The following is a 13,776-nucleotide window of genomic DNA, read 5'->3' on the forward strand; positions in this document are numbered from 1 at the left end:
TAAAATAACCGAGAATGCAAAATCGACCTAGAATGCATACCAAACACTGCCAAAAGACTACTGATTTCACCCACAAGGTAGACATAGTGGGTCCCACGAGACATGAAAGTGCGGATTGTCAACCGTAACAAAAATTCTTACCAAAAAAAAACCGTAACAAGAGTTCGGCGGCCCACCTGATTCTGGAATGTACGATTCAAAGGATGACCAATACGTGCCTATCGTTGCTAGGTTTCCCAGAATACCCATCTTTATTAGGGCAACGAAAAACCTTGGTCCATCCTATCCTAGCAAGCGGACATCGGGCCCATATAGGACCTCACAATCAATATGAAATCTCAAGGCCCATGAGAACCATGGGATCTTGTGCGGATGGCTCTGAGAAGTAAGAACGGGTGGAGAAGAATCCAGATATAGACCAACTTAACTATCCCATGAATGGCTTGAGGAATCAGTATCGGATCGACCGATCATTTTGCCGATCTCATATCAATGGATCAATATGAAGATGGACCAATGGAAAAAGAGTAAAAGAGTATATTTTTTGAAGAAAAACATGGGTAAATCTGGATCGATACTAACTAATCTAGATCAGTATGGTCGAGACCAATACATATCCCAATACCGATTACTAAATCCTTGATCCCATGACACCTTGCCAATTAAAGGTGTCAAAATCTAGTCCGCACCAGGTAGGCTCAACTAGAACCAAGCATTTAGAGCCAGAATATTGGATCAATCGAGTAGTAAACATTCTGGTGTTAGGCCTACACCTATTATAATTCAAGCATTAATGCTGATGTTTTCTTGAAATGAGTTTCTTTTTTTTTTTTGGTTTGGTAAACAGAAATTCTGTTGAGAAGCACAGATTACACTGTTGGGTTCTGAGATTGAGTCAACAAAAAACACAGGGATCGGAATTAGGCCAAACTATCAGATGCGTAAGTCATAGAGTCCTCCTGGCAAGGGAATCACCCACACCATTGGCTTCCCTTGGAATATACTGAAACGAAACCTGGTCAAAATTAGCAACCAAGTGTTTAGCATCATCTACAATCGACCTAATTGAAAAGATCGGATTCTTCAGAAAATCACGCAGATAAGAGATGACCTCTTGGTTGTTTCTCTCTACCACCAGCACATAGGCACCCTCTGAAATGCTTCAAGTAACTTGTCCCTAATAGTCGTTGCCTCTCCAACTAAAATGTCACTCAACATAGAAGGGATTCATACAACCACCTTAGACTCACCAAGATAATTTCGAATTAGAAAACCCAAACCACTTTGATTGTTCTCATGGGTTCCATGAGGCATCACAATTGAGCTTGAAACTACCAAGAGGAGGGGACGTCCAAGTCGAGACCATGGTGGTTGTTAAAGGCAATGAAGTAGTCATCATCGACCTTAGAGGAGATAGGGTAGTCGAAAGAAACTCAGTGCATGCACGTTGTGATGACGAGAAAATGTCAATAGGAGATTCAACCTTTGATGAAAACAATAGAGCATTCCCAGAACACCATAGATGCCAACATATAAACGAGGCTAGGAATATAACCTCCTTGGAAACCGACTTCCCCATGGAAAAGAAATAAGACCATCTTGATATATCCACCCATGTAACTGCATGTTCTCAGGAACACGATGAGGAAGATTGCAAGCAAACCACACAACTCGTGCAAAGGTGCAGTGCAATAGAATGTGTTCAGTTGTTTCCTCAACTGCTCCACAATGCGAACACTGCCTATCAATTGAAATTCGTCGTTGATGAAGGGCTACACCAGAAGCGATGCCATCACCGCAAGCGCTCCGTATGAAATGTTTGATTTCTAGCAAAGAAAAACAGTTATAAATAGATTTCCAAACTGAAGAAGGCACCTCCATCCACCGTGGCAAGGTTGTAGTTGGTGAATTCCTCTTCTCCTTTTCCACCAATTGGTTACTCAAGAGGTGATAGGCGCTCTTGACCAAGTAGGAACCATTCTTTGTAGCCCCCACAATTGACAATCATTAGACGAAGAAAGACAACTGAATTTGGAGAATTGCCTCTTTATCCCAGGAATGAAAATAAAGGTCCAAAAGAACATCCTTCCACCGTCTATTGAAACGAGTTTTCGATGGGAATCATTTAGGTTTGACCATTTCTAGCTTGTTAATAGCTTGATCAGCTTGTTTAAAACTTGATTAACTCGTTTATGGCTTGTTTATAGTTTGTTTATAGCCCAACTAGCCCTTTTAAAGACAAATTATACCCCAATTAACTGGATGCAACTACCGACCGATAATTAATCGAACGAATATGTCCATGCTTAGCCTATGGGCCCGAATAACTAAACGATGTGATAATGATAAGAGGACTTAAATTAGCGGAAATCGATTAAGACCAACTAGCTAACACCCATGTATCACTGAGGCTATTCACCAATTGGGCTCCTTTATAGCTCAAGGGTGTGTCGCACATTTTGTGGCCCAACATCACAGCTCGCCACGTGGACGAGCTCCCCTTTGGAAGGCCTGAATCGAGTTGGAAAATTGAGAGTGGTGCACATGCGATGTACAAGAGGATTTTCTGGGTTTTGAAATCCGGATTTCCACCTCGTTTGAGGCCGTCCAAAGGGGAGCTTGTCCATGTGGCAAGTTGTGATGTCGTGCCACAAGATGTGTGGCACATCCCTGCGCTGTAAAGGAGTCTAATCCATTATTCACGATGTACTTTGGTGGATTTGCTTGTGGGGTCCTTGGGCCTATCTCTATACCAAACTAATTCGGTTCAAAATCCGTCACGAACTAGGGATCACAGTAGCTCTCAGAAAGTAATTAGAGCACGAGTTTGTTTGGTCAAACCCATTTCCATCTCTAAGTCAGTCAGCATTTCCTAAATAATTTTAGGGAAAAAGAACTTTGTGGGGAGGTGGGGGGGAGCATGGTGCTAGCACCAAACACAATTGGGGGTGAAATGACCACCCACCCCATTGTTGATGCTTCCACATGCTCTTATTAGCTCATGTATATGCATAGGGGCCACGCAAATTTTAAAATTCTCCAACACCTTCATCTGCTAGTGAGGTACAGTGAGGAGCTGGCTACATGACACATGGATTATTCCAAATGCAACAGCTGTCTGGCTTTCTTCTTTTGATCCAACCATTGGATTTGGAATAATCCACGTGTCATGCAGCCAACCCCTCACTGGTAGATGAGGGAGCTAGAGGATTAAAATCCGGGCCTCACTTTCCCACAGGAAACACTTTCTCATATATTTATTCTTATGAATATTCGATTCATATGGAATTTTTTTTTAAAGAATTCAAGTCATATGGATTTTTCCAAAAAAACAAAAAATACTTGTGCTCTATGTGGAAATGGTGTTGAATCTCTATGGCACATTTTCCTTTCTTGTGATTGGGTTAAACGCATCTGGGCTACAGGACCACTTGGGTTACGGCCTGATTCTCTGGGATTTGCTAGTTTCAGTCTCTTCTGTCAATTTTTCTACCACCACTTTCGGTCTGATACATTTATGTTATCATGGTTTTTTAGTGTTTTCATTGTTACTTGCTACTTTATTTGGACTTATAGGAACAAGATTGTGGTTAGGTCTGAACAACCTAATCCCTCGGGGGGTGTTGAAGGCTGTTCATAAATGGATTGTGGATTTGAATTTGTATCTTTCGTCTTTCTTTTCTTTAGAATGCATGGACAATAACTTGCATATATCGCTAAATCCTTCCTCGCTTATCTTACCCTTTTATGATTATCCTATCTTAATTTATGCAGGTTTCAGTTCCTCTGGACTAACTGTGGCTGGTTGGGCCTATCTCATCTTGGTACATGGACAGTTTAAGGTTTTTGATGCAGGGACGTTACGGTTCACTGCGGAATTGGTCGACTACATTTTTGCGATCCGTAAGGGATTGAATCATGTTACCTACATTGAGTTGCAGATTAAAGAAATTTGGTGTGATAACTTGTGGGTCACTCAATCTCCTCCATCTCCAACCAAATGTCTATGGCCGTGGTACTTGTTTGATAATTTACTATATATATCGGATCAAACCCAAAATAAACATTTTAAGCTTAACACTAATAGTTTTGTATGACTGTTGCAAAAAACCTGACAAAAAATGCTTGTATTCCGACTCTTGTCCCCCTTCTTATTGATGTCTAATATATATATTTTTTTCTGGGTTTCATAAAAAAAAAAATATCATTCAGATTAAGTAGACCATATGTAGATTTTACGGGTTACAGTGTCCTCGAGATTTTGGAAAATAAGCATTGCGATATATCGTAGTGAACCGACTCATACTTTGCACCATAAAATTTAAAAAAAAAAAAAAAAAAAAAACCTCCACGACTCACACTATTTTTTTTTTTGATGGATCGACGATTCACACTATAAAATCTATCATTTTCCTTTCGAGACCTCTCGCTTTTGCTTTCTACCTCTCCCTCTTGGAGGGTTTTCCTTTCTTTTTTTTTTTCCCACTTTTTTTCTTTCCTTTCTTTTTCTTTTTCATTTTCATTTTCATTTTCATTTTCATTTCCCCCCTCTTCACTCGTCTCTATTTTCCCATCCATCCCCAAACCCTAACCCTTTGGCCTGAGTTCCCCTGCTACTTTGATTCGTTTGCGAATTTTCTATTCTGTAAAGAAAAATGCAGCAGCAGAGGTTGAAACAGCAACAACAGGCCTTGATGCAGCAAGCTCTTCTTCAGCAGCAGCAGCAGCAACAATCTCTCTATCATCCTGGTCTCTTGGCTCCTCCTCAAGTACGAGATTGTTTTCCTTCATCTCTTATTTTGTTTTTCTTCTATTGATCTGGTTATAGTTTTACTTGTGTAGTTAGTTCTCCTTCTCATCGGCTCGATTTGGTTTCCATGTTTGTCTTCTGGTTTAACGGATGATCAGTTATTTAAGAGAATTTTTTATACTTCTGATTCCGTCTTCTTTTTTTTCCCCACTTCTCCTTGTAAGATTTCGTTCCTTTCGTGTTTTTGAAAGCTCTCGGTGGATTTTTTTTTTGGGGTTATTTTTATTTCATTCTTTTGGTGTTTCGTGCCATCTTTGCATATACCGTTGAGATTATCAAAGATTTTAATTCCTGCACGAAGGTATTCCTTTCACCTTCTCATCTTCAGTTTACTTCCCTTCTGCGATCTTCCGCTTATCGAGTGGCCATTTTGAGTCTCTTAGCAGTCAGAATATCTTAGGGGCAATATTTCATCTTCTGCGCTCATGCCTTTAGCCTTTTATATCTATAATGGGGAGCAACTGCGATTATGTATTCTACAACAAGATTAATTGGGAATTGATATATATATAGTTAATTTAGAAATTAAAATATCTTGGTCCATCTTCTCTCGTCTTAGTGATGATGTAAGAGCATTGTCCTCGCTGCATTTGGGTTTTTTTCGATTTCTTTTCTTGGGAATATGTTTCTGCTGTTCTTAAAGGCAGGCATACCCAGTGGTTGTTTGGGCTTCCTCTTGGATGGTTGCTAGTTAGTTTCTCTTCGCTTGGAGTGACCTGAAGTTTTGCATAAGAAAGTCAGAAAACAATCAATTTCTGGTTATACCTGTCTATAGTTACAAATTCAGAAGAGTTGCTTTTCAAGCAGATATAAATAAAATTTCTGTTCTTTTGTAAGGATAGCATATGCTGATTAAAAATGCCATCTCAGGAGAAATGCAGTTAACTATGTTGTTTTTACGAGAAAGTCAGGTTATTTATGACATATGCAGCATCAGAGTATATCCAGTCCCTAAAGCAAATGGAGCCCTTTTTTGTATGTAATTATAGAGGCAGATGACTTTATTCTTTTCTCGTGGTAATTAGTTACAGATTGGTCCTGACATCCTTTTTTTCTGATAAAAGACAGTTTATTAGATAAAGCTCCATCATTTGATTTTGTCTGTTTTGACCTCCAATTGTGTACTACCTCTGTTAACTTTATATTTCAAAGTGACATTTTTTTTTGGATAGATAAATTTCAAAGTGACATTACCATCACTTACTGGCTGTTGTGGTAACTAAGGGTACAGATAAAAATAATACCTTTGGCCCTATAGAGAAAACCCCTTTCAGTGTCTGTTTTCTGCTTCTTTATTCTCAATTATTAGTATTAGCATTGCTGCTTTATCTTTTTCCAAGAAAAATGAAAAAAAAGAGTGTTTCTCAGTGACAACAAATCAAGTTAGTGGAATAGATATGATAGTACAACTGCAAAATAAGTTATTAATATATTATATTGATTGAAAAGGAGTGAACTCTTTTGCTTCATTTACTTCTTTTTTGGTACCCTAGGTGTTTCATTTAAATTTTTTTTTGACAGGATTACCCATGGATGTCTTCTAAAGTTAGTCCTGATCTATTTTTTTTTTGAGTCATTTGGGGGCTATTTTCTTCTCGTTGTTTTTTTTTTCACATTTCTATTTTGCAGATAGAGCCAATTCCAAGCGGAAATCTGCCTCCTGGGTTTGATTCGAGTGCATGCCGCAGTGTGTGAGTGTCATTGGGACATTTTCTTTCTTTTTATTTTTCCCCTTTGTTTTGAGTTTTGTTTTATTTTTGATTATATTTGTCTTTTTATTTTAGCTATGATACTTAAGTACTAAGCCTAAAAATCTCCCATCTCATCTGGCTAATTTGTAGCACAGTCTGTTTCATACTGTTTTAGCAAATCCATTTCTGAGATCGATCTTATAAGTTTTGGCTTTTATCGTTTCTTGCTTTATTTTTGTCTGTTAAAAATTGTTACTGTGGTGCTTTTTAAGATCTGTGTTTGTTTTCCATATATAGGTTTCCATTTGGGAAGATGTCTTACATCCCCATTTTCTAACTTACTTGACTTTCTTGTTCTTGGGTTTGTGAAAATTCAGGTATGTCGGCAATATTCATATACAAGTTACTGAACAACTTCTTCAAGAGGTGTTCGCAAGTACTGGTGCCCTTGAAGGGTGCAAGCTTATTAAGAAAGAGAAGGTAATGTTTAGTGCAAGTGGTATGTGCATTGTTAGGTTTGTCTACCTTTTGAAACAGTTGCAAACATCCAAACCATTGCCTAATTGGTTTGGGAATTACCTCCCTATATATCCTACATCAGAAATGTAATAGAAGTGGTTCATGCCAGTTGAATTTGACATGAAACTTTTCTTTTCCCAACTTCGAGTTTGCCAGCCTAGTGGCTTCCCCAGTACTGGATTCCTCTGTTGTTGACACATACATTGCTTCTGTTCAATGCAGTCGTCTTATGGTTTTGTAGACTACTTCGATCGGAGATCAGCTGCGCTTGCTATTGTATCTCTTAATGGGAGGCATCTGTAAGTAGAACCCAGCCTTATGGTTTTTCAATTACCAATGATTTATTCCTATATCCCATGACTTAACTGTGTAATTTACAGGTTTGGGCAACCTATAAAAGTGAACTGGGCATATGCTAGTGGTCAGAGGGAAGATACTTCAGGTTATTCATCATCAGCATGCCTCATATTCCCTTGATGCTATGATTCCAAACCAGTTTGACAATATATGATATTGTTTTTTCTGTTATGCAGGTCATTTCAACATTTTTGTTGGTGATCTTAGCCCTGAAGTTACAGATGCAACGTTGTTTGCATGTTTCTCTGTTTACCCCAGTTGTTCGTAAGCTCCACTTGGCCGATTTATTCTTTTTTTCTTAGGATTCTGTATCTGGAGCTTCATGTAGATGTTGGTTTATTGTGTGTCGAAAGTAGAATTCAGATTGTGTGAAGTTCTCCACATGGTTCAGCCAGTTGCTGCAGGCCATTGAGCTAACAAAACCATTTTTATGGGTGCAGGGATGCAAGGGTTATGTGGGATCAGAAGACTGGTCGCTCAAGGGGGTTTGGGTTTGTTTCTTTTCGGAACCAACAGGTAAAATATTATTAAGTATCAATCCTGGGGCAGTTTTGTCTTGTGAAAATTTTGTTTCTGACGTGATCTTACAAATTTTATCTGCTGCTCAGGATGCCCAAAGTGCGATAAATGACTTAACAGGTAAGGAATATATTGTGCACTGATCTGTGTATAAATTTTTCCCCCGACATTTTGTTCTGTACTTCACCAATCTGTCTGATGATTGCCCATTTTTTATTTTTCCGTTTTCATTATCAATATTTGAAACATTATTGTGACAAAGAGCTGCAATGTGAAGAAATGGTCCAAATTGATTACAGTTTCCGGTTAATTTTGATTTTTGGTCATCGTCATTGATATTTCATACTCTTTGAAGAGGAGTAAGGCAGGCCAAGATACTTCACTGCACCATTGGTTTGCTGGATGTCGACTCTTTTGAATGACTACATCCTTAGCAATTAAGTCCCCTTGGGGGGGGGAGGGGAAGGATAAAAATCATAGCTGTCAAGGCATAGCCTAGACGACACCTAGGCATCCAGGCCCCCTCTAATGCCTTGGGTCGCCTAGGCGCCGTTACAACTGTGACAAAAATAGAAATGTATTAAGGATAAAGGGACAAAGAATATATAGAGGTTTACAATAACATACAATTGTTCCCAGGGAAATCTCTCTTCATAGCTCTTTGTAGATCATCACGGAATCTCTATGAATTCTCCTCAATACTGGCCTGCATCCTTGAAAAAGTGTGTGCAGTGCAGGCCAGTTGGCATCTCTATACAAAGAGCAGAACAAGATCTCTACGAAGGAGCCCTTGGGAACCTCGATTTCCTGAAGTTGTTGCCATGTCTCCCAAGGAACCTTGCTAATTCTATTGATGTTTTTTTATGGCATTGTGAGGTTCGGTGTAGACCACTATTCTTCTATATTCCAAGGAGGCAAAAACTTGAAGGTCCCTCCTGATACCCTCTAATTCCAGCCATACAACTGGTGGTCTGGTTTGACCCACTGGCAGGAAGGAACATAGGATGCTTACCATGGTCTCTAGCTATCATCCCTTGCAACCATTGAAATTGATTGACACATCGATTGCAATAACATTGACTATGGGGCTTTCTGGCTTCTGAGTGTTTCTGTACAGTTTATCGTTTCTCTCCATCCAAATATAATGCACTGATGCACAGAAGGCCAGTTTGATAGATGGAAATGGAGGGAATACCCGTGGGCATGTTTTTACAACCAATTAATTTCTTCAGCCTAATTAATTTGTTATGCTTTGTTTGCAGACAGCACCAGTACCAGGTGTGATACTAAAGCTTCAAAACACTTGGAAAAAAAAAAACTAGCTGCTGGTTTGGGTGGGATGCATTTACCCCTAGAAAGAGCAGGGGAAGACATCTATCCCTGTTATATATGATATAAAAATGATGAAGTCCTTTCAATCCTAGAGTTTTGGAGGGCCTTATTCCTGTAGATGAGTGATCAGTGTTCCTGTTACAAAGAACTAATTTATATTCTTTACTCTCCTTTTCCCATTAGGTGGTTGCTGGTGGGGAGCCAGGGAACCAAAGAAGTGCTTGTAGTAGGATTCATCTCTGAGAGATCCGGTAGATTTGATTATTTACTGGTGGAAGCTGGTGGGGAGCCAGGGTACCAATGAAATGGTTGTTCCTGTTACAACAAACTAATTTATATTCTTTTTTTTTTTTATGAGAAAAAACTATTTTATTGAATTAGAGAGAGCAAAAGGTATGTACATCATAAAGGAAGGGTGATATAACTGTTCTATTAATAAGTGAAAAAGTGGCTAAAGAGCGTAAAATATGAGACCACATACTGTTTTTGTACTTAAACTGTACAGTGGAGAAGTTGGAAGTTAGTTCAGCTAGTTCAAAAATGGGGGTGATGATATGCCAAGGGATACAGTTATCCTGTTTGGATTCCAAAAAGCTTTGTAGAGTCCGGTTATTGATCCAAATTTCTTTGAGTTGGATTTTATCAGTCACAGCGTGTTTCCACCCCTGCAAGATTCCAAGTAGCTCAGCTTTCATTTTGTCGGTCGAAACAGTAAATCCTGCAGATGTTAAAACACTCTGGCCATCAAGCAAAAAGCAATAAGCCCATCCTATTAGGCCTACGGATGGTTCAGAAAGACCTGCGCAACATAAGACAGGTAAGTTCACTTCATGGTTAGTGTAAGAAGTAGCTTCAAAATCATTGTGCGTGCAAGGTAGAGGATCTATTAGTTGATTATTTAAATGAGGTGGTGCTAAATTTAGGTTCATAATCCATCTGGAAACATTTAAATGGACAGGGGTGGGGTCAGCCGTGGCTAGACCACGAATTAGTTTGTTTCTTACAAGCCAAATGAAATAACATGTTATAATGACAATAGAAAAAAACCAAGAAGCTGTTGGTTTATCCATGACTTTTGATTGAAAGAGGGAAGCACAAAGCTGTGCCAAACTAGAGCTGCTTAGGTGCTCGGTTTTGAGTCCGAGGGGTCCGCAGGCCCAGATAGGCTTAGTCCATTCACAAGACAGAAAGAGATGCCAGTGGGATTCATCACGAGCACCACAAAAAACACATGTTGGCTCGATTGATATCCATTTTGAGAGAGTGGCCTTGACAGGTAAACCTGCATTTAAGACACGCCAAAAAAACATTTTAAATTTCGGATGGATATTTAGTTTCCAGAAAGAACGCCACCATTTGGAGACTAAGCTCTTGGTATGTAAAAGTGGAGTTAAAAGGTTAGCTGCACGTCGAGTGGAGAAGCTTCCTTCTTTGGTTAGGGAGCATCTCCAACAATCCTTTGAATCTGAAATTCTCGCTTTAGAGATTTCATGGTTGAAACAGTTAGGAAACAAATTTGAAAGAAAATCAGAATTCCAAACGTGATTAGTGATGAGATCACTTACCATGCAAATAGATCTGCTATAAAAAATTAAAGGTAAACAGTGATCCGAGATAGTTGGGATCCAAGGTTCATACCAGTAGTAGGTATCTTGACCACTTCCAATCTTCCTCCACGCAATTTTCTTGAGATCAGGCAGCAGGGATGCAATGTTATTCTAGATCCAAGAGACTCTTTTTTTCCCCACAATAGGATTGAAAATGGAGGTTTTAGGGAAGTATTTTGCTTTAAGTACTTTAGCCCAAAGGGAAGACTCTTCATTGATGAGTCTCCAACCAAGTTTGAGGATGAGGGCTTTATTGTGGGTTTGGGATTTACGGATACCCAGTCCCCCCTGAGTGGTGGGGGTGCAGAATTTATCCCACCCAATAAGGTGGTTTGTGTTTATTTGGGGGGTCATTCCAGAAATTAAGGTAGATAGAGTCTAAAGAGGAACAGATTTTTGCGGGAAGAGAAAACAAGACATCTAGTAAGAGGGTGTGGAAGCAAGGACAGATTGGATTAACACACGCCTCCCTGCAAAGGAAAGGCAATTGGCTTTCCATACGCTTAATTTTGATTTGACTCTTTGTACAATAGGTTCTAAATCCTTAACTTTGGATCTATGATGGAAAAGTCTGGTCCCAAGGTAAAGGGAGTCAGGTTTCATTTCCTTTATGCCAAGTATGGAGCAGATCCTTCTTTTCTTTTCAACAGTAGTGTTTTTGTTGTAATAGATCTCGCTTTTTGAAAAATTAATTTCTTGGCCTGTGAGGTCAAAGAACAGCTCAAGGGTAGCTTTGATTGAAAGGATGTCTTCTTCAGAGTTTCTACTGAAAATGAAGGTGTCAGCAGCAAAAAAGAGATGTGTGATTTCAGGGGCATTTCTGGCTAGTCTAATCCCTTTAAAGGTTCCAGTGTCCCTAACAGCATCAAGTAAACGAGGGAGTACTTCCATAGTGAGGAGAAAAAGATAGGGGCCGAGGGGGGCAACCCTGTCTAAGGCCTCTGGAGGGTTTAAAGTATCCAAAGGGGCTGCCATTGATTTTGAAAGAGAAAGAGGTTGTGCTTATTAGAGAGTTAACCAGAGAGATCCACTTATCTAGGAAACCGAGAAACCCCAGAATTTTGGCAATCATTGTCCATTCAACTCTGTCATAAGCTTTGGACATATCTAGTTTAAGAGCTACAAAGCCAGTTCGCCTGTTTTTTTTTGGTTTTTAAGAAGTGAAAAATTTCATAGGCAATGGTGATGTTATCAGAAATCTGTCGTCCTTGGATGAAAGCTGCCTGATTTGGCGAAATGAAGAGGGGGAGATGGTGTCTGAGGCGGTTTGCCATAATTTTTGCAATGATTTTGTAAGAGACATTGCAAAGGCTGATGGGTCTAAAATCAGAGGCATTCAGGGCATTTTCAGATTTGGGAATCATGCAAAGTAAGGTGTGGTTACATCCTGTAGGTAGGGTTCCATTAAAAAAAAAGGAGTTAGCAAAATGGAGAACATCTTCAGAAAGAAGGTCCCAAAAGGTTTGATAGAAACATGCTTGGTAACCATCAGAAACCGGGGCTTTGAAAGCTCCAATGGAGAAAGCAGCAGTTTTAATTTCATTCAGGGTTGGGGTACCAATAATGGTAAGATCAAAGGGTTCCAATACTTTATCAAATAAGCATTCAACAAAGGAAGTGTCCAAGGGGTTAGAGGAGGTGAAAATCTTGGAGAGGTGGTTTGAGTCGGGAGCCAGGGAACCAAAGAAGTGCTTGTAGTAGGATTCATCTCCGAGAGATCTGGTAGATTTGATTATTTACTGGTGGAAGCCTTCAAAATGTTGCGAGAGGAATAGAAGGTTATAAGGCGACTCTAGCAATGTAGTCCTAAATTGGTAGAGGACCAACTAGGAGCCAATCATCCAGGACCTGTAATGAACAGGTGAATTGGCTAGGGCCAAAAATAGGTTTTTGGTGAAATTAGGGTTAGGGTCTGATGTTATGGTTATGTTAGATGAGTGTGGGGGAGTCTAACAGTGAAGGTCCTGAGATGTTTTGATAAAGGGAAGGATGTAAACTTGAATGGGCAGAAAGTTAGCTTTTGGGTTTTGGGTTTTTGAATGATGGCAATTGGGGAATTCTAGGGTTTAAAGTAGGAATTTTGGGATGGGCTTTGGATCGAATTTCCCAAGTAAGGAGATGGGAACTCGGCCAATGTCTGATGGGTTTTTGATGGTTGGAACTAGCTGGACAGAAGTTAGGGTTTTTGGGGTTTTGAATGGAATTCTGGAATCTAGGGTTTGAGAGGGAGTTCGGGGATCAAACTCAGATTGAGTTTCCCAATTGGGGAGGTGAAGAATCGATCCAAATTTGGGCAGAATGTGATGGCTGGTTTGGGTTGTGTAGGTTTAAGGTTATGGGAAACTTAAAATAACAAAGGGGAATGTTGGGGTTTGGGATTATGGAGGATTAGGAGAAGAAGGATGGGGTTGGGGTGCTTCCAACTTACTTGTAATGGCAGAAATTCTTTGACAATAGCTTGTAGTTGCAGTAGTTTGAATAAAAATTAGATCTTGGATTGAAACTTGTAAGAATACTTGTAGAAGAACCACCTGGGCTTCACATCGCAAGGTGTCGATTAGATTAGACACCAATCCCACTAGCTTTGATTACACATCAAAGCAATCTTCACAGTAGAAGAGAAGTAGCAACAGCAGCAGTAGCTTGCAAGAGCAATTTAATTTTCAAAAGTGGAGAGTGAGGTACTCCACGGTTTATATTGCTTAAATAATGGCCCAAGGGCCTTACTCCTATTTAGCCTAGGAGTATGAATACTCCTAGCCAGCTATGCACTATTCCACCTTTTTTAAATTCATGGGAGGGTGGACCCAAAAGAAAAAAATACATTGAATAAAAGTGGTGACTTAAGTCACTTAAATTGAACCACTGGTTCAACCAGGTTGGGCTGGTTCAATTAAAAACATAAAACACTGTAAACTACTATTACTACTACTACGGGCCA

The 13,776-nt window shown here is 39.6% G+C and overlaps 1 protein-coding gene across 1 annotated transcript in view; it reads left to right on the forward strand.

The window, feature by feature from the left end:
- The first annotated feature begins 4,522 nt into the window (after nt 1–4,522).
- Nucleotides 4,523–13,776, forward strand: part of LOC122668138 (oligouridylate-binding protein 1-like) — a 42,569-nt gene continuing 33,315 nt past the window's right edge. The window contains exons 1-8 of the mRNA XM_043864719.1: nt 4,523–4,769; nt 6,440–6,501; nt 6,879–6,981; nt 7,243–7,319; nt 7,401–7,462; nt 7,554–7,641; nt 7,818–7,893; nt 7,986–8,016. Coding sequence (XP_043720654.1) covers nt 4,656–4,769; nt 6,440–6,501; nt 6,879–6,981; nt 7,243–7,319; nt 7,401–7,462; nt 7,554–7,641; nt 7,818–7,893; nt 7,986–8,016 — 613 coding nt within the window. The 5' untranslated portion in view covers nt 4,523–4,655. The remainder of the gene's footprint in view (nt 4,770–6,439; nt 6,502–6,878; nt 6,982–7,242; nt 7,320–7,400; nt 7,463–7,553; nt 7,642–7,817; nt 7,894–7,985; nt 8,017–13,776) is intronic.

The sequence above is a fragment of the Telopea speciosissima genome, chromosome 7 (genome assembly GCF_018873765.1).
Source record: "Telopea speciosissima isolate NSW1024214 ecotype Mountain lineage chromosome 7, Tspe_v1, whole genome shotgun sequence".
NCBI lineage: Eukaryota > Viridiplantae > Streptophyta > Magnoliopsida > Proteales > Proteaceae > Telopea > Telopea speciosissima.